Source organism: Trichosurus vulpecula, chromosome 1 (assembly GCF_011100635.1).
Source record: "Trichosurus vulpecula isolate mTriVul1 chromosome 1, mTriVul1.pri, whole genome shotgun sequence".
NCBI lineage: Eukaryota > Metazoa > Chordata > Mammalia > Diprotodontia > Phalangeridae > Trichosurus > Trichosurus vulpecula.
In genome coordinates, this window is record NC_050573.1 from 156,627,647 (window position 1) to 156,654,000 (window position 26,354).

The window sequence follows — 26,354 nt, forward strand, 5'->3', positions numbered from 1 at the left end:
TCTCAAAGTTGTAGCAAATTGGCACCTTAGCTTATCTTTTGTTTTCTAGCAGAACTTTTTCTTCTTCTTGCAAAAAAAATCATGCAATAATATTTTTTCTTTAATAAAACAAATGAAAAACAAGGATTTTTTTCATATTACAAATTACCAAACTATGTATTTTACTTTAAATATAAACATTAAGTAAACTAGATAAACTTGAAACACATAGAAATTAGGATTCATAGTGTCAATCTCTTCTATTTAGGATCTGATGTCCTGAGTCTTTAAAAAAATTTCTGAAAGTAAAATATTCTTTAAACAATTTGTTGGGAATAAAGGAGCCAAGAAAATGGACAGTTCTCTAAATTATGTACAATGACTTAGCAATGCTTATAATGTTTTTTTCCCTCCCTCTCTTCTCCTCTTTTCCTCCCTGCTTCCTCCCCCTGCCCCCTTCTCCTCCTAGAATCACATCGGGAATTCCTTCACAGGCCTGCTTCTGGATATGTGCCAGAGGAGATCTGGAAGAAAGCTGGTAAGAATTGTTTAAAAACATGAGCTTAGTGTTCTGACAGCTGTGTGCAGTTGTTAATGCACTGATGTGAAGAATGACAAGAAAGGACTCACTGCTAACAACAACAACAACCAAAAAAAAAAACCTTATTTAATATTCTTAAACCAGGCCTGATTAGAACATGAAATAGTCTTTATTATAGCAACATCTGCTAGTGCCACTATAATTGAGGGGCTGTCAATATTTCCATTAGAAACCCCTATTTTCAGGGGGCTATAATGGTTTCAGGCTGAAATGTGGCATACAAGGTCTCAGCTTGTGTGCAATTTTTCTTTCAGAAAAAAAAATCTGGCTTTTAAAAAATTAAATTGCATACTTCAGCCTTCTCCTCCGCCTTACCCATGGCCTCCACATAAACTTTTTTTTAAAAAAAGAGAAAGTGAAAAAAAATTCTCATCAATGCTATTTGACCCATTTGGACAATGGCTTAAAGAAATTTTTGGTTATATTGAATTAAAATTATTTTAATAGTCAGTTCCGGATAATAATTAAGGGTGGGGTGGGCTAAGGAGAGACTTAATTTTTTAGTTAAAAAGTTTCCATAATTTTTTTTAATTGTAAATGCCTTTACTTTATACTCTGTGATAAATGCAAAGTCTTCCAAGGTATGTTCACTGACTTGCTGGCACAAGTAAAGGACTCTCAGATCTGATAGAATCTTAGTAGCGTGTCATGTCAGTACCATAACAGCTAAACAAACGATTCTATAAGGCCAAGCGAGGTGATACAACACAACTGCTGAAGGCATTGAGAGGTGACATGAGGAAAACTTCTCTGTAACTCAAGCCTGCTGTGGCTTTGAACTGTTGCAACTCCGACATTAAAAATAATTTTGCCTACCTGAGTTAGAGATCTGGGAAGTGCTACATTTACAGGTATTAGACAGGCTGTGGTCTGGCAGCAATAAACATGGGGCAGGAGTCAAATGAGGCCTTTTCCCCCCCCCTCTCCTATAAAAGATTTCTATTTTTGTTTTGATTTGACTCAGCTGTGTTTGCAGTTCTATGCAACTGGCAGCCTCTCCTGGTCACTTGGACCCTGTCCATTGCATTTTAATGGATATTTGAAGATGTAGCTATTCTTCTAAGTGGCTGATACTGAAATCAGGAATCTGATAGTATTCAAGGCTTTAGTAGCATGGATTGATAACTAGAAAGATTTCTTTTTGTCAGCATGTCAAGGTAGCCTAGACAGTTAAATGTTTTATACACGCATACACACACACACACACTCACAATGTATATGCATATAGCTGTGCATAAGTATTTAAGTCCAAGAGTGAAAGGCTTCTTTCTAGCATGTAGCTTTTATCATTTCCTTTATAATGCTTCTGCTAGTTCTCTTTTCTAGTTTTTATTTTCTGAGTGTACAATTTGGCTTATGTAAAGCCTCTCTGTTATGAAATTGAGGACACAAGGCGAAGGAAAGATCACTGGTTCTATCTATAGTCAGCAAACCTGGGTTCAATTGTATCTCTGAACCTTGATATCATTGTGGCTTTGGGCAAGTCACTTAACTTCCCTGAACCTCAGTTTCTGCATCTATGAGATGATGGAGTTGGCCTCCATGGCTTCTGAGGTCTTGTCCAGATCTAGAGCTATGAAACTGTCAACCCTAGGGTACTGGGGTCTTAGCAACCAACTGAAACGAATCCTGGCTTCTAAGTACCATCCCATCTTGAACCAGTAAGAAGGTTTAAGGAATATGTCAAATTGTTTTTTTGGATCTTGGGCGTAGTATAACTTACTCTCCATCTCCTAAGACCAATGGGTTAGTTTTCTGTTGGGATGAAGCAGTCATTATCTCTCTACATTTCCTTATTTATATATATTTAAATGAAGTCCTTGATACCTTAGAAAGAAAAACACCAATAAACTGTTGGATAATTCTGTTTCTTCTGTGCTATTTTCTACTCATGCCTTTGTTTGACTGCTATTAAGTAAGAACAGATTTTCCCTATGTACCACCTTTGTTAGAAAGTCAATTTGAGTAGCTATAGACAAAAGAAATCTACCTTAAGTGGTAAGCAATTGGAAGCAGATATAAATTCTGTACTTAAGATTTTCTGCTTTTTTCAGTATTTCCCATCTTGGATGGAAGTGAACCTGACGTGTCCACTTTTATTTTCCCCTTTCTAGTTTCTTCTCTCTGAAGCCTCTTATGCATAATTTTGGATTGGGGGGCAGGGTAGGTGAAAAAAGGAGAAAAATACCTTAGTTCAGTTTGTGTTGTTCAATTACCCCCAAAGAAGGAAGAGCTCTATGTCACTGTTATTGATTTTGGTGATTTGTTTAAAGTATGACTTCTGTTAATCATTCAGTAAAGGATAACACAATCTTCTAGAATACATAAAAAAGCTGAAGGAATTTTCATAGTTTGTGAATATAATATAATTAAAAGGTGATCTGCCATTATTAAAAATTCTAGCTCTTCTATTATTTAGTAGATTCATTTCTTGGCAGATTTCTAAACATACCTTAAGTGATAAAAGGAAATCATAACACATTTGGCATGTTCAATACTAGCAAATATGATATAAAAACTGTGAACTCTTCCCTCATCTGACATTCACCCATACTATTAAAAGCCATTTCAACTTGTAGTGATGTAGGAGTATATATTTATATGCAAATATGTATATACTTTTTCATTCTATATTGTTTGGAGAAAAACTTTGGAATGTTTCATTGTAAAGCCATAGAAAAACCCAGCCTCAGACTTTTTGCAGTAAAAGTATTATGCCTTCCTTAAGTTTAGGGCAAAGTATACATAGCATAAATAATGCCATTGAATCAAAAAGCTCTCATAAAGCATAAAGCAAATTTGCATTGAATTTGAATTCATAACCAGTATATCTCTCTTAACATAATACAGAAAGAACATCATACAATTTTTTTGGAAATTGAAATTTTTACCAAATGGTGAGTGTTAGACCAATTTCTTGCCAACTTTATAAACAACCTTCCAAACCAAACCCCAGAATAAAAAGTCTTTATAAAATTTGAGGCATCTCACATAAAGATGGTTATAAAATTGCATCTGTATGTTTTCTTCTGTATATTTCTTTTCAAGTGATCAGAGAATGTTTGCAGTTGGTAATAAATATTCAAGCACCTTGCCAATGTCCTACCAATTCTCTTTGCTGATCTGTATATGCCTGTGGGACTAGAATAGGAATGCATAATTTAAATATAAATTGCCTGATTTGCATACACAATTAGTCAAGCTGCAGCTTTGATCGTAAGCAAAAATTATTGTCCTGTATTGCCACTTAGAATTTTAATTCACCTTGAATATTCAAAGTAAATTAGGCCTTGACTGTATAGTGGAAGAGTAGGACTTCCCTCAACCCTCATTCTCTCTCCTCTTACCTTCCCCCTCCTTTGTCCCTGCCATCCAATTCATTTGTTTGGATAATGAGTGGAGATGTGAAGAAATGCCTTCATTCAGCTTTTGGGTAATGTTCTGGTTTTGCAAAGTTTCTATTTCTAAGAGCATATATTTTTTAAAAAACCCATATAATTTTAACATGCTTTAGTTAGAATAAGTACCCTATAATTGTTCATACCTTTAGATTTATGAAGTTTAGATAATATAATTTAAGGAATGCTACTGTAAGAAAGCAGGTTACAAGTGTCATGGCAACTGATTGCTAGGGGATGGTTTTTGATGATTTCAGAAGCTCTGAACTGTAGGTATGCCAAACAAAGCTTAGAAAACTAGGCAACCAGAGGAGTACTTGTAACTCTTACATTTTTAATCTACAGTAAAACATTTTTATTAGGAATCTATGTTTTTAATTAAACAGAACATTTAATTAAGGTGCTTTTTAAGTGGGTGAAACAATTAAGTGCAAACACTTGAATGAAACATGTCATAATTAGTTTTAATAGAGTGTTAATTGGTACTACGTTTGCCAAGTTAATAATTACTGCTTATTAAATTTTCAATTAATCATTGTCATTTTGCTTTGAATAAAGATGAAAATTAGATAAACTAATTCAGAGGGAGGATATTTTCCCTTGTTAATTAGAATAGTTAATTTTTTAAAAGGGAAATGACTTGTTGTAGTTGTCAATTGTATGATTGTACATTAGTAGAATCTTTGCACTCTTTCTGTATCTAAAACTGAATAACAAGTTTGACAGCTTGTGTTTTCTTTCAGTCAGATATGAAGGATGTAAAACCTGAACACTTTCTCCTATGGTACAATACTGTAATAAACTATGTTGTAGTGTAAGCAACGTAACTAAAGAAATTGTTGGTGTTTGCTTGAATAGTGTGAGGATTATTTAAAATATGAAAATGGAAATCTTAAGTCAGAAAGCAATGATAAATTTCAAAATCTTCCTGTCATATATATTGTGTATACCCCATCCCCCCTAATAACTCTTAGGAAATGATTACAGAAGAAGTAAAGCTATATTGTCTGTTTCATCATTGATTTTCTTTAAAAGGTCTGCATTAACCTAATTGCTATTATGAGTTACCTTTTCAGTATTCTCTCTTTCATTCTTTAACTAGTAGAATAATTGGAGTGGGTTTTAAAGGAGAATGTGCATATGTATATACATACATACAGATACACATACATGGGTTGATGTGTTAGGGTATGCATATATGCATACATACATGAATAAATATATACATATGTTTATACATATTTCCCCTCTGTTTTGATAAATATTTAAAGAAATAGACTATTTAGAAATTTTTATATTATTACTTTTGCCTTTAAATTGCCTAAAACCCCTTCTTTACCCTCCCAGAGAACCATCTCATGTAATAAAGACGATTTTTAAAGAAAAAGAGGAAAAGGGGTGGAAATCAGTAAAATCAATTAATGCATCGAAGAGTTTGGTATCTAAGAGATTTCACACACACATACATACATACATACATACATACATACATACATACATACATACATAAATACCCCTAACAGAAATATATAAGTAAAAAGGCATTCCTCAATATGCAGTTGGTCAAATAATATAAAAAAATAGTTCTCAAAAGAAGAATTAGAAACTATTAATAATCACGTGAAAAAATGTGTTTCAACTTGCTGTTTTCTATTATACTGGTAACTTATAAAAATGTCAATATAAAGAATATGAAGAATACAGAAGTCATGAAGTGTAGAGGGACTCGACTCCCCAGCAGTCCTTAATAACTGGCCTGTTCATTTTGTATTCAAGAAATAAGAAATGCTTATAAGAGATTCATCTTCGTGCTCTAGGAGAACCAAGGTTTGAAGCAGCTCGATTAGGGAGATTAAACATTGATATTATTAACCAAAAACTGAACTCGGGTTTTGTTTGCTATAGAGCGAAAAGAAAATGCTCAGGTGTTTGGAAAACAAAATGATATTGTCATGTCTAGTGGATAAAACATCATAGAGAAATTCTGGAAGCTTTTCGTAGGATTGTTTCAGAATACTCAAAGAAAATACCAGTTTTTAAGGCTTCGTGGAATCTTGGTACAACTAGAAATGTGTAACCCACAGATGACTCCACAGTATGTTTTGTATAGTACTCCTTCATAGATAGCCACAATCCAAATTGCTGTGCCAATTTGCAGTCTTTCCCTTTGGGGCTTTTGTTTCTTTGTAGAGGAAGCAGTCAACGAGGTGAAACGTCAAGCTATGACTGAGTTGCAAAAGGCTGTGTCAGAGGCAGAGCGGAAGGCCCATGACATGATCACTTCAGAGAGAGCCAAGATGGAGCGAACAGTTGCAGAAGCAAAGAGGCAGGCCGCTGAGGATGCCCTGGCCGTTATCAACCAACAGGAAGATTCAAGTGAGGTAAGACTTTAGTTGGAACCTTGAAAAATGGCCCATTACCCAAGAAGCTTTAATTTAAGATGATCTTTTATGCCTTGAATTTGGGCATCCATTGAAGTCAGAAATGCAAATATGTGTTGGGTTTCCCTATCTTGCTCTGACATTGTATTTGAAATAATTTGACCATCTAACTTGCATATTGATATCAAAGACCAAACACTGACTGCCATTTGTTTTTGTTAACTATCTGAAATAATACATGAATTTGTTCCCAAATTAAGGTATTTTAGTGTGTTTCATGGATGCATTGATAAGACTGAATTTTGGTAAACTTCTACAGATTTCCCAGTAACTCAATCTAGATTAGATCTCTGTGTTTGTGATTGTCTTCATACCAAAAGGAAATCCAGTAATAGAGATGCTTGATATGGTACTACATTCTCAAAAGATAAGTGAATCAAGTGCTGAAGATGAACATTTTCCTTGATTTGGGTGTTTAAGGTGAGCTATAGGGATTATGTGTGAGCTGAAGGGTGTGGTGAGCAACATCTGGTCGGAAGAAGATAAAATGAAAGAATGATAAAGAATAAGATTGGAATGAAATAGTAAACCTCCCCGTAGACTTGAGAAAGACAAAAAGCTTTGAAATCTCTATATGGGGGGGAGGGACATATGGCAGTGTATGCAACAGGAACTTAGTGGTGAAAGAATAATATAGTTATTGCTTGTACGGAAGTGTTTGGGGTAAAATGAAATTTCATTTCTTTTAAATGAAGACCTGGAAAAAATGGGGAGCCTTATGAAATATTAAAATTGGTATACAAAAAAGAACTTTCATTAAAAAGGTCCCTCTAGTCTAACTCTAATAAGATTTTTACTTCAATTAAATATTTCCTAGTGATCTCACTCACATTCGTTATTTTCATATTCTTTGTAATAACCCTTATGATGATCCTTTCATAGTAGGATGTTGCCATCAGAAATAATTACTCTCATAAACTGTTGGTTCTTATACAGTGATTTATATATTTATATATAAAATGGAGCTAATTGCCTAGATGGCATTATCACAAGGACCTAGGAAGTGTGAGTGTATAATACCGTGTGTAAAAGTGTGCTTTTTTTTTTTTGTATTTTGTACAAGAATCAGAGCACCATAGTAAAATGCTTTAGTCAAGAGCTGAAGTATCAGAAGCCCCATGAAAGAGCAGCTTCAGTTAAAAGACTGCGATTAGCTAGTCACACCAAGCTGAACTAGCAAAAAGCTTGAGCTGCTAAATCAATGGCTTGCTACAATACATATCTATAATTTGAGAGAGAGAGAGAGAGAGTAAGGATTTAATTTGTACCAGGCTTCTCTAGAGATGAAAGACCCCGCGGGATCACGAGATGCCCAGAGTTTCTATTTAATGTGTAGCAGATGAATAACAAGGAGACAAAAGGAATTGATTTTTCAACATCTGAAAGTTTCTCAGGAAAAGAGAGACGAGGGGAAGTTTATCTACCCTTTAACTACTGACTATTCCATTGCCGAATTAAACCAGACACAAATTCAATTTTATTGACATCTTGTAGCTAAGATATTCGGAAACTTTGTTTTTATTTTTTTTATTAGCGTCTTTGTATGAGGAGAAAATGTTTTACTCTGTGTTACAGCAGTAATACTGTGATACTCTGTTGTTGTTATTAAAACATCACTTTCACAGGCATCTTTAGGATCATTATGTACGTAAAAGTATTTTGGAGGACACAGATAAATGTCTTTAGAAGAAACTCTGAATTAGGTTCTTGCATTCTTGAAGTAACATGGTATCTCCTTTCAAGGTTCATAGCAAAATATGGGCAAAAGAATACATAACCATGTGTTGTGCAGTGTAAAGAGTCCCCTGTAAGTCAGGGGACATTGGTTCTAATCCAGCCTCTGCAGCTAGCTGGTTGTGAGATTTTAGAACTGATCAGTTCACCTCCAGGTTCCCCCACTTAACTCCTCTATAAAGTGAGGGGTGTTAACTGGGTGAATTGTAAGGTCACTCCCAACTCTAAACCCCATGACCCGTGATAGACTTCCATAACATTATTTCTTAGGGCTGATGTTTCATGAAATGACTGAAGAAGTAGGTTGGGAATCACCATTTTTTTTTTCTCAGAGTACTTCTGCACCAAGATTCTTTTTTCTTGTTGAGAACCATTGGTAAGAATTAGTTCGTCCTAAAAGAATATGAGCTTCTTGAAGGGAAAACTTACTTCTTTTTGTTCTTGCATTCCAGGCATTTTGCACAGTGCTCAGCACATAATAAATGCTTGTTTAATAAATGAGTCCTTTGAGCTACTATTCTATTCTTTCTCATGGTCATTCTGCATGACTTCTGCAAAATTTAATGCCTCAGGCTCTATACTTTTTAATTCTTTAGATGACATCAAGTCCACTTCCTTCATTTTTCTCAAAGGCTGTTTTTGTTGCTGCTTAGACCAATAGCTGTCATTTTGGTCCAGACGTACTCATACTACTTTGCTGGCATGTACTTTACTTTTATTTTGGTAGAATACCTATACCTGTTTGCCATTTGTTAAGTGTCTGTACCTAATACAAAGGTGGGAGCCTGACTAAATAAATAGTGTCGGGGATATTGAAAGTAGAGACACAGAATGTATATATTTTAAGATACTTAGTACTGTGTTTGTCATGATTCCTTGTATCTGAAGTCACTTAAATATTGCTGATGTTCTCTATGAGAGGAGAACATGACTTACAGACATCTTTCAAGGTTTACTTAAAAAATTTTCAGTGTACATTATAAAATATTTCCCATTTATCTCAAATGAGATACTACTTCTAAAAAGCACTTAGCACACAGTGCCTGGCACATAGTGAGCACTACCTCAATACTTATTCCCATCCCCTTCTTGCTTAGGATTGACACACCCCTTGTGTGGTGATTTATCAACAAAGTAAATAATGGCTTTCTTAAGATTCGCAAACTTCACAACCATAGGAAGCAAGATTTTCATTTTTACATTTGTGGATAATTATTTAACTTGTTCATTCATTCTAACTCTTAATTACCCCATTTGGGTTTGTTGTTTTTTATTTTTAAAGATACTAGAGTGAGTTGGCCATTTCCTTCTCTACCTCATTTTACAGATGAGGAAACTGAGGCAAACAGGGTTAAATGACTTGCCAAGGGAAGCACAGCTAGTAAGTGTCTGAGGCCAGATTTGAACTCAGAAAGATGAGCCTTCCTAACTCTAGGCCTAGCACTCTATCCACTGCACTACTTATCTCCCCAATTATTTGGTTACTAGACATCGAAGTTAAAAAAGGAAAGGAGAGAATTTGTACCCTAAGCCTGCAGTTTCATAAACTGGACCATAAACTTACCTGAAGAAAATTACCTTTAAAATGCCTAGATTTCCTTCTTTGAAGCCTGAGCCTCATCATTATTTGAAGCCTCAGTTTTCTCACCTGCAAAGTAGGTTGGGGGTGAGGGGAGGGGAATGTTGTTCAGGGTTGTCTTGGGCCTGAAATAGAATATTCATTACATGAAAGGCACTTTGAAAACCTGTTGAGTGCTATTAAAAAACCAAAGTGTTAAACTTTCTCTCTCCAAATGGCTTCTGCTACTTTTGGAAGGGAAGGGATGATGTTATAAAACCCCACAAACATTAACATGTAGAGGTCAGGTCCAGAAAAGAGGAACGTGGAATCTGCTTCCCATAGGATTGTGAAAAGTCCACATATAGAATCAATAAGAAATGCAGTATGGATGGGAAAGTCAGCAGGCAGGTTATAGAAAGCCTTAAAAACTGACACCACTTTGTGCTCCACCAAACATTTTCGTCCTTCTCATATGATAATTTTATTTTTCTACTTAAAATTACCTGAGAATCTTTTCTCATTAAACTACTTGGTGATCTTAAACTATTTCTCCAGCTTGCTTTGGGCCTGTAGTCCATTAGTCATTGAGAAGCATTGTGAATAACAAAGTAACCCATAAATTACCCCAGGGCAGCCACAGAAGTTGTGTTCTTTCAGATCGACTTTGTGTCCCCTCTGCTTTGATTGGAAGTGGGACCTCAACCAAATAACCAAAGATAAACTATACCCCACCAGTAGACAGCTGTGGGTTTGGAGTCACCAAATTGATGTGTACATGGAGCAGTAAAACTGTCACCTCCTAACCTCCATGTACAAAGAGATGAACTGAACACAGTCTACCGAAGAATGGTGATTCTGTGGACTTTCTGAAAAAGCAGCATTGAACAAATGTATCTCCTTAACATTGCCAGAGGCTGCTAATTCCTGATAGTGGGAACAAGTGGCTTAAAGTCAAATAATTTATACCTACTTCAAGGATCAAAGGACCGGTACCCAATGGGTTCCAGGGACTGTAGAAGACTGCATGGAAATAGATGACTTCTTTAGATTTGGCAATGAAGAACTTTACAGGCTAGGACCCAGTCAGGTCTTTACAAATCTCCTCACTGTAGGTACTTTGAAGTTAATATAGAACCTAGGGGAAGAAGAGTTTTCATATTGTGCAGCACTAATATTAAACATGTATAATTGACCTTGTGTGTGTGTGTGTGTGTGTGTGTGTGTGTGTGTGTGTTCATACACACAAATTCATATGTACAAACCTATCAACCATTGTTTATTCAGAACCAACTCTGTGCACACGAGGTACCATGCTAGGTGCAGGGGAGATTGCCCCCATCTCTGTCCTCCCTATCCCCCAACATACACACGCACAAACACACACACACACACACACACACACGCACGCACGCACGAGAGAGAGAGAGAGAGAAGAATGAAACAATTTCTACTCACAAGAAGAGTACATTTTAAAAGGAAAATACACACATATAAAGGGAACAAATGCAAATAAATACACAGTAGTTGGCAGAGAGGGCACTAGCAATTGTGGGAATTAGGAACAGAAGGTAGTGTTTGAGTTGTACTTTAAATGTAGGGATTTTGGGGGTTTTTGGCCTGGAATTGAGGGTTGAGAGTATATTCCAGGCATGGGACAGCTTGTTCTAAGGGTATGAAAATGGAAGGTGTAGTGCTATGGAGAGGAGAGGAGAAGACAGTTTGGTCGGATTGCAATATACATATGGTATAGTAATGTAGAATGAGGCTGAAAAGATAGGTTGGCTCTACACGTTGATGGACTTTAAACACTGAATACAATTTCTGTTTTATCCAGGAAGCTTATGGGGAGCCATTGAAGTTTGAGTAGGGGAGTGACATAGTCAGATGTATGCTTAGGGGCTCTTTGGCAGCTGTGTAGAAGATAGAGTCAGGAAAGACTTGAGGCAGAAACTTGATAAGAATCGAATTATGAAATACAAATGCAATGGAATTCTATTACACTCTGAGAAATGATGAAGGGGACAGTTTTTTTTTGTAATGAGAAGATTTATGTGAACAAATGCAGGGTAAAATAAATTAGAACCAGCAGAACAATTTACATAATAAGAGCAATATAAAGACAGAGAACTTGGAAATACTTAAATCTTGTCTGTGCAATGACCACCTATGATTCAGAAGACCCATGATGAAATATGCTACCTACCTCTTTACTGATGATGTACTCAGGGTACAGAGTGCAATATGTATTTTTTGGACATGGCCAGTGGGAGGAAAATGGAGAAAGAAACGGTAAACCACCACCATATCTTTGCCAAGAGAACCTCAAGGATAGCATGGTCTGTGGGGTTATAAAGAGTTGGATAGTACTGAATGACTGAAGAACAGTTTTACTTGACTATATATATATATATGTGATAAGGATTCTGTTTTTCTTTTTTTTTCCCAGTGTGGGAGGTGGAAGAGATGTATTTTTGTTAATAGAAAAATAATTTTTAATTAGATTAGATAATAAAATAATTTTTAATTAGATTAGATAATAAACAGACTTTGCTGTGATGAAACTTACAGTCTGCCATGTTTTGTACCCATTCTCACTCCTAAAGTACCAATGAGAATACAGAGAGAGAGAGAGATGTCTTTCTGTCAGACTGTGTGCTCTAGAAAGGAAGTAGCATGGTGTTCAGCATGCAATAAATAACTAATAAATATTTGAATTAAATCTTAGAGCTTTTTGTGTATATGATGAGTACATAACTTGGGCTACATAAGGGCTACTTTGACTTTGAGTTTCAGGAAGGACTTAATGGCTTTGGAGACTCTAGTTTATCGATGAGAAACTAGAAAAAGATAATTTCCTTTCTTATGATTTTCGTGGCTTTGTAGGTATTCAAGCAAAAATTAGATGGCTGGCTTTTAGAAATGTTTTAGACAGAATCTCCAAATGAGTTTTGAAGTTGGACAAGATGACTCTTATAACTGACATTTTGTTATTTTACCACATCGGCCTGGAATAGAGCCTTGGTTCCGGACACAGGTACCTGTTCATTGAATAAATAGGTTGCTGTATGTGTGGCAGAGTCCGCCCAATTCTGCAGTTCCTTTATCCTGTTTTTGTCCTATGAGTAATTAGTGTGTACACTCGTATTTGATTGAAATACGGAACAATCAGTTCCTAAATAGATTCTGGTCTTTAGCCACTAAGTACATCACAGTAAGTTTGGCTGCAGAGCTTTAACTTGACCCTTAGAAGCTGCCTTTCCCAGCTTTACATGCCAATCATCTCTCCCCCTCCAAGTAAGCTAATCATTCATTGTATTAGTCACGTACAAAGTCAACTGCGAGAGAGTGGAAAGACTTAGAATCAGAGTTCATTCATTTAATCTCTCTGGGTCCCAGTTTCCAGATCTCTACCTGCCCTATCTAATCTCACTGAGTTGCTTGATGAACCTTTAAGCCCTATGTAAATGTGAGCCATTATTATTTTAGGAGCCTTTTCTTAAGAGGAGGGACTGCAAGCAATCTCCATGAGAATAAGGATTGTTTCATTATTTATATTTGTATAATACGAATGCTTAGCACTGTGCTTGGCACATAGTAAGTGCTTTAATGAATGCCTTTTTATGGATAGTAGCAGATACAGTTATTTCTATAGGGAGTTTTCTTTGGGAATACACATTTTCAACTAAGAAGGATGAATGTTATTATGTTACCGTTTATATTTCCCTAAAATGTCATCAATATTCTAAATTGGATTCCTGTGACAAACCTGCATGCTTTCTCCCTTTATGGGTTAGGTGTGCCGGCATGTTACAAATCATAGTCTTGGTCCAAGATAACCAGAAGCTGTGGAAACTAGAAGGGCAGTTTTATCAAAGAAGCCAGAAGCCTTAGCCCAAATTCAGGAGCCCAGCAGAGCCATGATTTGAGTGGGGGGACCAGGGAAACAAGAACACTGTAGTACCCTAACCAGAGGGTCCCCAAAGTGTCTCAGGATACAGTGCCCTGTGCCAATATATAAGTAGCTATTTATTACATCTAAACTTAATGCCCCACTTACTTTCAGCATTGAAATTGCAGTTATGATGACCTTTTAGGAGCAATGAAAGTGAGAGTTGCCAGTATGAAGCAAAGATATTAAGACAAATACTCTTGATGTGGTATACTGGAAAGAGTATTGGTTTGCTATTAGGAAAGCTGGGTTCAAACTCTGTCAATGACTACCTGTGCCTGTTTCTTCCTTTTTAAAACAAAGGGACTAGAGTAATAACTTCTAAGATCCCTTCAAGCTCTCAATCCATGAGTCTGGGTGATGCCTTAGCACAACAAGACTCAAGCTGTCACTTCAAATTTCACAGGAGGTAGGTGAGCCTTGTGCATTTAGCTCATTCAAGTAAATACTAGGAGACCTGGGCTTTGCTGTTGTCCCTCTGATTTAAAGCCTAGCTCATTCCAATTTATTTTGTGACTTGGGCCCGTTTTACACGTATCTCCCATGACTCCAAGAGATAACCAGACATTTGAGGAATGGGGACCTTTGATCAATGGAAAAGAAACGGGCCGAATAAAAACTGCTCTCAATCTGTACAATGTTGATATGTTTCAGAAATACCATTTGACATAGTCAATAGAGTAAGGAACAGTCTTGGAGTCAGGAAGGCATGGTTTTAAATTCTACTTGTAATAATTACTCTGTAATTCTGGGCAGGTCACATAGGGTCTTCAAGGCCCACATTCCTTTTCTTTTTCCCAAGTACCACTAATTCCTTTAGTATATATGTCATAGGGCTGCGATGGATCTAAAATGAGAAAATATGAAGTGCTTTGCAAACTTTAAAGCTCCATATAAATAAATGTCAATTAGTATTATCTCACTTAGTCACATGGTTCCTTGGTAGGCTGAGAGGAAGACTTAGTTGTTAGGTCCACGTTCTCATCTCTTATTTGGGGCCAGTCAATTATAATTACATTTACATGAGTTTGTTGTACATATTTTCTTGATTTAGTTTACTTCACTGCACTAGTTGGTTTAGGTCTTCTCCTGTCCCCTGAATTCTTTATATTGATGGTTTCTTAAACTGCAATAAAAATTACATTCATTTGCTTATTCCCTATCAATGAGCATTTACTTTGTTTCTAATTATTTGCTACAATAAAATGTGCTGCCAGGAATATTTCAGTGTTTGTGGAACCTTTTTAATCTTTGACCCCTTTAGGATATGTGGAAGCAGTGGGATTTCTGAACCAAATGACATTTTAGTTGTTTTCTTAGCATAATGCCAAATTGATTTCCAGAGGGGTTGAAAAAATTCACAGCTCCACCAATGATGTATTTATTGTGTCTGTCTTTTCCCCCTTAATGTGGTCTATTTGTTATCTTTTCAGATTTGCTAGGTGTTAGGTAAAACCTCGGATGTATTTTCATTTGCATTTTTCTCAATTATTAGTGTTTTGGAACAATCTTTCACATAGTTGCTAACAATGTGAATTTCTTTTGAGAACTGTTCACATCTTCTGATGGTGGCTCTTTTATATTTGTGTACAATTCCCTTGGATACATCAGTGCTCTTTGATAGGGTTTTGTTTGTTTGATTTTTGGGCAATCGATAGTTTGCCTTTTTATTCTAGTTGTATCAATTTGTTTATGTAAAAGCTTTTCAATTTCATAAAATCAATTTTTTTTTCTGATGATAGATTTTGTCTGGTAAAGAATCTTTCCCTAGCCTATGAAATAGATTTGATCCAATTCCCATTGTATCAATTTGTTTATGTAAAAGCTTTTCAATTTCATATAATCAATTTTTTTTTCTGATGATAGATTTTGTCTGGTAAAGAATCTTTCCCTAGCCTATGAAATAGATTTGATCCAATTCCCTTTTTTTCATTCCTTCTTTTTGAGGGATAGAGGTAACCATTAATATTTAGGTCATGTGTCCATTTTGAGCTGTTGTAGTATATGATGTAAAGATTTAGTCAAAACCTAATTTCTTTCATACTGCTTTGTTGTTTTCCCAGCAGTTCTTGTCAGGTGGAGAATTCTTTTCCATATGGGCTTTCATTGTTCATAGCGAACGTTATTTTGTCTAGTTCTATATAACCACTTCATAGTTTGATTAGCATAATACTAAATTCACAAATTAATTTTTTTGATTTTTATCATATTGATATAGTCCAACCTTCAGGCATGAATATCACTCCAAATAATCTAAACCATTCATCATTTTCTTAAAGCAAGTTTATATAAAGCTTGGTTTATAATCATTTATATAAGGCATATTTACTGGTGTTTTACCCATTTTGTGGTTTCTTTGAGATTTCCCTTTCCATTGTTTCTGTCTGAATTTTGTGATTGTTCTTGATGTTGTGGCTTCATTTTGTATTGTGCCCATTTACTGAAGCTGTTCATTGTCTCAGTAGGTTCCTTTGCTGTGGCTCCAGAGCTGTCTATATTCTATTCCCATGGTTATGTCTTTAATTTCTTTCTCTCTTACATTAGTGTTTCTAGAACTCTCTCATAACAGTGGGGAAAAGGAGTCATCCTTGCCTTAAGTCTAAACTTTGTTGGGTATTAAGTGAGTGTTAGATTTTGTTAAAGCCTTTTCCCCTCTGCATTTCTGGATGTAATCATGTGGTTTGGAGTGTTTTTTGCTTTTAATATGATTAATTATGTTAATTGTTTCCTAATGTTGAAATGTCCATTCATCCTTGGCATAATTCTTACTCATGGTGGAATTGTTGCCAGTGAATAATTTTTTTGGCTATATATTGCTGCAGTCTTTTTACTAGGACTTTAAATATCTTCATTGATGTTACGCCATCTTTGTAGCTGTCACTTCTGTGAACAGCAAAGTTCTTAGGAACTAATATGATTTGTAGGTGCATTACAGCTAGATTGCCTTCTTCAATTTAGTCTGAATTAAAGCAGTTAGTGGTCTTTATATTTCCCTGCATCCAAGTTAGCGTCTACTCTACTTGGTGTTTTTGCTTCATTCTTGAAGAGGATCGTGACAGCATGGAGGTGATGCCATGGCACACAAGTGAATTGGATTTAAAAGTGAGGGAGGGCTGTGCAAAATCACCAGCCTCACTTTCTCCTCCAGAGCCATCTAGGTCCAGTGGCCAGATACCGCTCAGGATGACTGGAGATGGCCCCAGGTGGGGTAGAAGACCTTGGCCTTTTAAAGCTAAGGTCTTTAACAGTTTGCCTCAGTTTGACTGAGGCAATGCCCATTCAGTGATTAAGGGTAGGTTAAAAAAAATGAGGCAAAGAATGGCCTCTTTAACCTAGTCCAGGAAAAAAAAAATCAAACAGGGAGGGAAAGAGGGTTTCTGGGCAAAACAGAAACAATTCCTATTTACATTCATTCTTAGTCAATTGGGGGCCCAACCATGACCAAGTGGGTTTTGCCTGGGACCTTTTGTTGGCCAATCAGTGAGAGCCAGAGTGATTTGGGTTTAAAGCATGGCCATTAAGAAAGAAATCCAGCCTGTAAACTCCAAGATATCTTGGGAAGGAAGGAAGGAGGGAAGGAAGGAAGGGCAAGGGCAAGCTATATTGCCCAACTGGCCAGTTCCAGTTGGGTGCCCTGTGGGGCAGCTTCTACTACTCACAGGGTTGTCATCACCAGCCTCACTTTCTCCTCCAGAAATATCTGCATCCAATGGCCAGATAGACATCAGGACAACTGGAGAGGCCCCACTGTACTTGGTAGATGGTCTGCAGATCTCCATTGTTGAAGGCCCCAGCCAATCAGTCAGATTTACCTAACACCGAATTAACTAGTTGAATCCAATATAATATTTTCTACTCCAAAGGACAGGATGTTCTTCTCAGTACTTAGATACTCCAGATGTTCCTGATTTCCTGTTTGTGGATCACACTGTACTAACTGAAACTTCACCTCTTATAATACAAAGGCCTTCTTAGTTAAATGTGCAGGTAATCAAAAGAGATTGGCCTCTTATCCACATGAAAAAAACAATGTGTATGAAAAATGTGTGTCACCCAGGCAACAACATTCAATTGACCAGCAGCATGTTGTATTAGTCCATTAGTATGTGCACCTTGAACAGGTATTACAGAAAGAAGTAGGCCCAGAATTGAATAAATAGGTCAAGGAGGGGCTAGATTACAATTGGGAAGTGGTACAATGCTTATTGCAGTGGTCTCAAGCTGAACTCATTTGAAAAGCCTATCTCTTTCATACTACCTAATATTCTCCCAGTGCTACCATATGGTTACCAGTCACAAAACAGCATGATCACAGAAGAATCAAAACTGTAGGTGACCTAAAATGGTAGTGCAAAAACTTGGCATTCTAAGGCAGCATCATATTACTAATGACAGAATGTGTGCAAGAAGTGTCAAGAGAAGACATCATCATGATATTTATGACTGGAAAAGGACATTGCTTGGTTACGTAGAGACACTGAACACTGATAGCTAGCCAGCTTTAATACACCTCTCTTGTACCACACTGGGTGGACCCTCTTTGGAGGATTTACAGAAATAAATGGACAAAAATTGCACCACAGGGGAGAGTACTCACACTGATTTGAATATGGATGCATTAATTTTAGTCTAAGAACACTAAATCGTTTTTTTTTCCTTTTTTAAAATTTCAGTTTTCCAAGAAGCATTTAAAAGTTATTTAACTTTTTGCCATGTCTATGTTGGAAGATTCTGTTAACACATTGACTGATAAATTCATCTTCTGTTTGTTTCACTGCTCTATCAGAGGTTATAAAAATGTAGTTTTCACCAAATCAAAAAAAATTTGCCCAGTCTTTGTTGTACCTTCCATAAAGATGAAATTGAGGGAATAAAAAAAAGATGTTCGACTACTTGGATCCCAGTGGTGGTAAATTAATGTTTTCTAAAAACTTGAGATAGTACTCTATCGAGATAAAACAAACCTGAGCCCATGAATTCAGAATCAAAACCAGGTGATGCTAGACAAGAAGTCTGAATTCCCAACAGTTTAACTACCCCCAAACATCTGTTTCTGTATTTGGCGTAATTCCACTTTTTTTTTTTTTGGTAAAATTGTTCCCATCTTTGAAAACACTTTAAAAAATAAGCAAGTCCCCATTCTGTCTCCTCCTTCCCCCCAGTTGCCAACACATGCATTTGTAATTACCTGGTTTAGTCTGTGTGTTTAATCAGTTTAAATTGAGAATGCTGTGTACATCTGACTTCAATCTGAAGGAGCTATTGAGTGTTGGGCAGTCAGCACCCTTGTATCTGCCAAAATGTGCCTCTGCCAAGAAAGGATCGAGCTAACACCAGGATATTTCCTAAAGAAGCCACTTGACTCAGATTAAATATTTAATTTCCTTAAAATACTGGTTTGGATTTAGGTCTCTGTCCTGTAATTGGGATTTTCTGATGTTTAGGAATCTTACTTATTCACTGGATTTGTTCCAGAATCAGCTGGCATTATTCTAAAGTCTTAAACCTGTAGGAAGCAAACTTCATCCTCAGGGCTGAGTGTCATAAGTTGTATGGAGGTGAGGAGGGAAGGAAATTTGAGAAGACAGAAATCCACATCTCTGTGTTCATTATCAATGCAACATGATTCAATTAATTTTAAGGAAGAGGGGACTTTTAACTTGCCATTAATAAAGCTGCTCATCAAATGTGTCTCCTTGGAGATTGTATTTTTTTTGTTAAAGATTAGTTTTAATTGAATTTGAATAAAAACTGAAGTTTGTGCCAGTCACGATTATTAATTTTAGTCCTGTTTTTTCTTTATGTGAGATTAACAACTAGACTTCCTAGTAGCTATTTTGAGTGAATCAATGAATGAAAAAAAAGCATTTATTAAACTTTTGTTATGTGTGCAAAGCTTTATGCTAAGCATTGGGGTTACAAATAGAAAAAGAAACCATTCTGGTTCTCAAGGAGCTCACACTCAAATTCGGGGAGTCAATACATTTTTTAAAAAAAATTTAGCTGCAGGGATGAAGGAAAAACTGAGAAGTCTTAGGGGCAGATGGCAAGGCCCAGGGGTACTTAGATTAGGGTCAGTAGGTCAGATGATAGTGCTGGGGGTCTGCAGGGTGTAGAGGAAAGACAGATGGTAAGGCCTGGTGGTCTTCCAATCTTGCCAGAAGGAATAGAGTTGTTGACTCCCATCTCATTCATGCCCTGTGAGCAGTCGAGAAACCCAGATGGATTCTTGGCAGCCCCAGGCAGGAAAGGGGATAAAGGGGAAAGGCAAAGGGAGAGAGGCTTTCTTCATAGGAGTGGGTCTTCCTATTGCCTCAAAGTATCAATTGGTTTCTGGGACAGCCCAGGGGAAGAGATGTGAGAGGTGGGGGGGACCTGGCACCCCCAGTCATGGTGAGTTTTCCTACCACTCATCAATGATTCTACATGAATTAAGAGCTATTCTCATTAGTCAAATTTTCTATTTTTTTTTAAATGGATTTTAAATTACTCTAGAGCAGGTATCATTAGCCTGAGGTCTATGAACTTGCTTTTAAAAAATATTTTGATAACTCTTTGGGTAGAATTGGTTTCCTTTGTAATCTTATGCATTTTATTTAATTTTATGCATTTAAAAACATTATTCTGAGAAGGGACCTATAGACTTCTCCAGACTCCCGAAGCAGCTTATGACCCCAGAAAAGGTTAGGAATTCATTCTTTACTACTGTGGCCTGAGTTCCTTCTGCAGTGAAGTTTTGGTCATGTTACACTCCTACTCAGAAACACTTCAATTGCTCTCTATTGCCTACGTGGTGAAATTCAGATGCTACAGACTGGTATGGGGGGGAGGGGAGTCTATTTCACAGATCTAACTGTGCTTATTGTCCTCCTATATCTGCCCTAAGATCAGTCAAACTCATGCTTCTCAGAATAGGATATCTTTCCTACAAACAGCCCTAGAATTTGTGTTCTCCTTTCCCTAATCTTTACAGATATTTCTCCTATCTCTCAGTTGAACTTTAAACCCCATGAAGGCCAGGGATCTTGGTCTTATTCATCTCTATGTGTTCTGCTATCTGTAACATGGAACTTGGCACAGCTGGTGGGTCCATATTGAAAGGGAAATAAAAATTGTGTTCTGTGTATGTATAACTTCTTGGATTCACAACATCACAGAGGGTAGGAGCCACTGTTAAGCCATCCCTTTGACTTCTCACTGACAAAGTGTCATGAGGGTGATGACAAACTGCAACAGAATATCAGCGTCTCAGATTGAGGGGCTCTCAGTGACTTTTTTTTTTTTTTTTGCATTTAGGTATTTATTGCCTTGGTTTCTAAACCTGATCATATTCAGTGCAACAACTCAACAAACATTAAATGGATTACACGATTAATTTGAGGTTAATTTTTCATCCTTCTGAACCTTCTTTTTTTAATTTATTTTTTATTTTTAGTTTACAACACTCAGTTCCACAAGTTTTTGAGTTCCAAATTTTCTCCCCTCTCTCCAGCCCAGCATGGCATGTAATCCTATATAGGTTCTACATATACCTTCACATTAAACTTATTTTCACAACAGTCAAGTTGTAAAGAAGAATTATAACCAACAGAGTTTTTTACTTCCATAGCCATAGAACATAATAAAATAAACAGAAAAGTGAGGGGGCATCTTTCTTTTTGCCTAGCATGATATTCCTTGTTTTCACCATGACGTAGCAACAGGCTGCCTGAGGCCTACCTGTTATCAGTATTCTGCCTGACACACAGATTGTCAGGAAATGAGCCAAATGGAATCTCTTTGGGAACATTTGTGACTCAATTCCTTTGTGAGTCCGTTGTGTTTTTCCCCCCTGAAATTGTCAAAGACCTCACAATCCATCCTTTTATTTCCCAGTCTTTCAGATTTCTCAAAAGCACTAAGCATATTCTGGGTGGTTATAAAATCTTGATACTATGATGGGAAGGTACATTGGATGCCTAATTACATCATGGAAAACTAAGCATGAAGACATTTCATGGCTTGTCTCAAAGATTTTCTTTAAAGCAAACTTAAGGACAGAGTTCAAAGTAAAATAGGAAATCTCTAATGTTGCATCATCTCCTTATTATGATGTAGGCTGTGGTTATTTCAGGTCCTCATTGATAGAAAATAAATATACTCCAAAAGGGCTGATGGTGATAACATGGAAAGCACTACAAAAGAAGCATTGAGGGGAAAGAGTTAGGGATAGTTGTTTGAAATGGGTGGAAAGGACGTCAGTGCATGCACCAAGAAGCTGGCTTGGGAGGGGATTTGGCCATTAACAACTGAAAGAAGTTCACAAAGATTTACTAGATAGATATCAAAATGGTTATTGATAGAAAGTTGAGTTGACCACAGTGAACGGTATTTGAGATGTAGGGTAAGGATAGTGCCAAGGTATTTCACATCATCTATTGTGCTTGAGAATTTTTCAAAAGCTATGTTATAGAATGCTTAATTAGGAGCAGAATATGACCTTGTTTGTGTGGATTTTTAAATTTCTTCCCCTCTTGTCTATTTTAGAGTTGCTGGAATTGTGGCCGTAAAGCAAGTGAAACCTGTAGTGGTTGCAACACTGCAAGATACTGTGGCTCATTTTGCCAGCACAAAGACTGGGAGAAGCACCATCACATCTGTGGACAGACCCTCCAAGCCCAACAGCAGGGAGAGACACCAGCAGTCAGTTCCTCTGTGACTCCCAACAGTGGGGCAGGGAGCCCTATTGACACACCACCAGCAGCCACTCCTAGGTCAACTACCCCTGGCACCCCATCCACCATAGACACAACTCCTCGTTAAAAATGAACTCAGAACTGTTAGAGGAAAACCAACAAAACAAACACGAAACCAATTCTTCATCCTCAGATGCTCAAAGTTGTTTTTTTTTTTTTAAATACTTCAGCAAAAGAGAACTTACTGTATCTTGAGGCAGTAGTAAAAACTAAAACAAAAAACAAAAACAAAAAAAAAAACACAGAAGGCCAGTAACGGGTCATAATGACTTATTGTGGATTACAAAGATATCTTTTCTTTAGAGAACTGAAAAGAGAACAGAGAATATAACACAAAATGATAGATTTGACCTCCTCCCTGTTATTTTCCAGTAGCTGGGATTTTAAACTAGATGACCTCATTAACAGATGCTTTACCAAACAGCAAACCAAGAGATTGCTAATTGCTGTTGAAAGCAAAAATGCTAATATTAAAAAAAGTCACAATGTTCTTTATAACAATAATGGAAAAAAAGAGAGAGAAAAAAAACCCTCAAGGGCACGAGCATTGGATACAGCAGTAGACATTTTAACAAGAAGATGAATGGCGTCCGTGGGTTACTGACTGAACTTTGAAGACCCGCTACAAAATGCGCAGATGTGCAGCAGATTGGAAGGAGACACAGATGTTCATTTTTTTTCTGTTTCTGAAAAGAAATAATAATATCCAGGTCAACAGAATGAAAAATGAAAGATGATTTGAAGTGGGATGTCTGAATACAGCAGCAAAGGAAAAAAAAATGCCATAACACAAAAGGCTCCTTTTTTTAAAAAAAAATATATCTATATCTATATCTATATACATAAATAAGGGACACAGCCTGCAGTTGATTAGCATTCTGGCAGTTTTGACATCGGCCAGCTGCCCTAAATAACCCTTCATCATTTCTTCACTTTTGCAAGGTTCCACAGAGTAAGACAATCGGGTCTATTCCAGCTCATTCATTTTATATCGGGAAAAAAAATAATTTTTAAAAAAAATGGTGGCTTCAGCTCCAGCCCTCTTCCAAATTTTTTCAACCCCACCCTGTTTGGATTTTTAATTAAAAAATAGTAGTTCTCTTGGTGTTAAAACACTTCTGTCCTGTGAGGTTTCCCAATGGTGTTTTTCTTGTAAATGTGTTGGACAAATGTGAAGATGCATTGTAGTTTAACCATATGCCCACATTTAGTCTCTTTATTCCTAGTTGGTGAGAAACCTGTATCTTTCTATGCTGCTTTTATATCTGTATGTATTAGTGATATTTCTCTAGTAGTTTAAAAATAAAAAAAAAAGACCTTTTTTGGTTGTCCTCAAGAAAAGAAAAGAAAAAAAAAGCTATCTTTGGGAGCTGCTATTTCACTCTGTTATAGGACTTTTTTTTTTCCTGAAAACGAGCATGCTTCATGGAATGCTAACATTGGTGTTTTTGTAAGAGGGATGTACATAAATGTATTTTGCACTGTCACAATGACTCCCTAGGCATGCTTTTTTTTGAGCAAACTCATTTTAAATATGCTAGAGCCATTTTGCCAAGTTTAGCTATAGCATAGAGTAGTGGTGGATTTTTTTCTTTTTTTTTTTTTTTCAAAATTCACTATTAGGGACATTTTTTATAAAATAACAAGATATCCTACTTTAAAAAAAAGTGCATGCATATCGCTGTAAGGTCGTTTTAAGTATTTCTGATTTTTTCAAAAAAATAATTAGAGCTCCAAATGCTGAGGTGTAGATTGACAGCTTTAACACTGCTGAATGCCAGGTTATACAGTATTATTACAAAAAGGGAAGTCAGCCAAAGACTGATCTGATGGACCAAAATCGGAATTTTGAAAAGCACCAGTAACTACTTTCCAAATGATCAGCAGGTTAAACATGTTCAGCAAGGTATAGTGTGAATCCATTAACCCTTCGTTGTCCAGGGTCCAGACCAGAACTACTTGTTAGTTTTGAAAATAATAGCCCAGGACATGGTTGTGTGCTTTATTGAAAGTCGGCAATTTTATAGGCTGTGTAGGCAACCAAAGTTTTCAAGGCTGGGAACAAAGTATTTTACACAAACACACACACACACGCACACACACACATATCCACATCCATATGCATAAATACACCAGGCATTTCTTTAAATATTTGTGAATGATGCATTATCCTTCAAAATTTTCACATAGCATTTAGATACTCTTTTTAAGGGCTTGCTAAATACCTGCAAAGAGGAGATCTGAATCTTGATTTGGCTTTAGTTGATTAAATCTGAAAACTTAACCATTCATTCCTATATTCTTCTCTGTAAGTTGGTTTCCATTTTTTTTAACACCTCTTAACTCAGAAAGTTCTGATGAGCAAATAAATCCATCTCCATGTTGGAAGTCCATCTGCCAGCCCACCTGCTTAAAGGGAAAGGAAAGCACATAACCAGGCTCTGAATGGGTTATATTTTTATCATGGTGCTCCCAAGACTCATTTGACCTCACTCTGGTTTCTAGTCTGCTTCTGACACTGGACAGTCCTTTCTTATAGAGCTAGTCTATGTTTTAGGCTACGAAGGGTTTAGATAATCCCAAAAAAATAAAATAAAATGAGGTATGTCATACCCATTCGTCTATATCTCTAGAAGCTGTGATATATGTGAAACAGCACTGTTATTCTTAACACTAGTGTGTAAAATAAGGATTAGTACAGTATGTCTCATTACTTTAAATTCAGGGCACCCTGAGTGAAAACAAATACAAAAATCCCTAACTCTGAGCTCTATCTCCAACTCCTTCTCCTTCCCCCCTCTTCCTTGTCCTCCTCCTCTCCTCCTGTTTTGCTACAGTCTCCTCAGTGGCAAAAACTTTCACTCTACCTCTGACAGCATGTATATTTGCACCAGTAGCGAACAAAAACTGGTCTAGTCAAACCAAATGGGCACAAAAGAACCAGGATACCAAAAGTAAAGCTCATACAGCTGCAAACCATATCACTTCTTGGTAACAATGCAGACCTCATAAACCTAAAGAAGAGAAAGAAGAAAAAAAAACTTTTGTTACTTTCCTTTTTTTGCTTGTCACTTATATACAGGCTTTGTGAGAGTATAATTTGTAGGTATAACACATTTAAAAAAAAGTTAACTTCATTGGATATAACTGAATGGTGGTCGCTGATAGGAATAGGGCGTCCTCTATCTCTAACTCTGTCTCTTACTCTTCTCTCTTTCTCTCTTTCTCTGTCATGAGACTGTGTGTGACAGGGCCACCTGTCTTTTTTTTAATTTTTTAAAAAATTTTTTTGTGTAGGTGCATGTCTTGGGGATTTAAAAATTACAAGGCTGGTTTACTTATGCAAAGCATGCCTACGTCTGGAAATACTTAGGGAAAGAAAGTGACTCCATGTTGTCCGAATTCCTCAAGGGACAGAAAAAAAAATTGGAGACTGTTGAAATGCAGATTTGAAGTAATTTTTTTATTATTATTATTATTTTGGGTTCTGCGACATTATTGTGAAAAAAAAGTTGTTGTGCAATACTTAATTCAGACATGTACCACAAGTTAATGGTAGACTAACACTGGGGGGGCAGGGCCTGGGCATCATGCTTTTGTCAGCATACTCTTTGAGCTTTTTAAGTCTACTATGTCTGAACTGTGGTTTCTTGTTTATCCTTTTTTCCTTAGTTGGACTGTAATGTATGGTCTGTCAACCTGTGAATCTTTAAAGTATGATTCAGGTATTGTTGTATTCTTTACTGTGTAATAAAAATGTTAAAAAAAATCGGTACTCCTCAATTCTCTTGCCTTGCTTAATCTTCGGTTGAACATCAGTATCTGGGGGCTCATTTCTCCAGTCCTCTACAGCAATAGCAGCAGCTGTCAAACTTTGTCTTCAGGACTCCTTCTGCCTTCTTAATTATTGAGGACCCTCCTCATAAGAGCTTTGGTTAACGTGGGCTATACCTATC

At 36.6% G+C, this 26,354-nt stretch overlaps 1 protein-coding gene across 2 annotated transcripts in view; it reads left to right on the forward strand.

The window, feature by feature from the left end:
* RUNX1T1 (RUNX1 partner transcriptional co-repressor 1) overlaps window positions 1-24,253 on the forward strand; it is a 183,032-nt gene extending 158,779 nt beyond the window's left edge. For both annotated transcript variants that reach the window (XM_036768921.1, XM_036768928.1), the window contains 3 exons: window positions 449-517; window positions 6,169-6,359; window positions 22,190-24,253. In XM_036768921.1, the coding sequence (XP_036624816.1) occupies window positions 449-517; window positions 6,169-6,359; window positions 22,190-22,465 (536 nt within the window). In that variant the 3' untranslated portion in view covers window positions 22,466-24,253. The remainder of the gene's footprint in view (window positions 1-448; window positions 518-6,168; window positions 6,360-22,189) is intronic.
* Window positions 24,254-26,354: the final 2,101 nt, after the last annotated feature.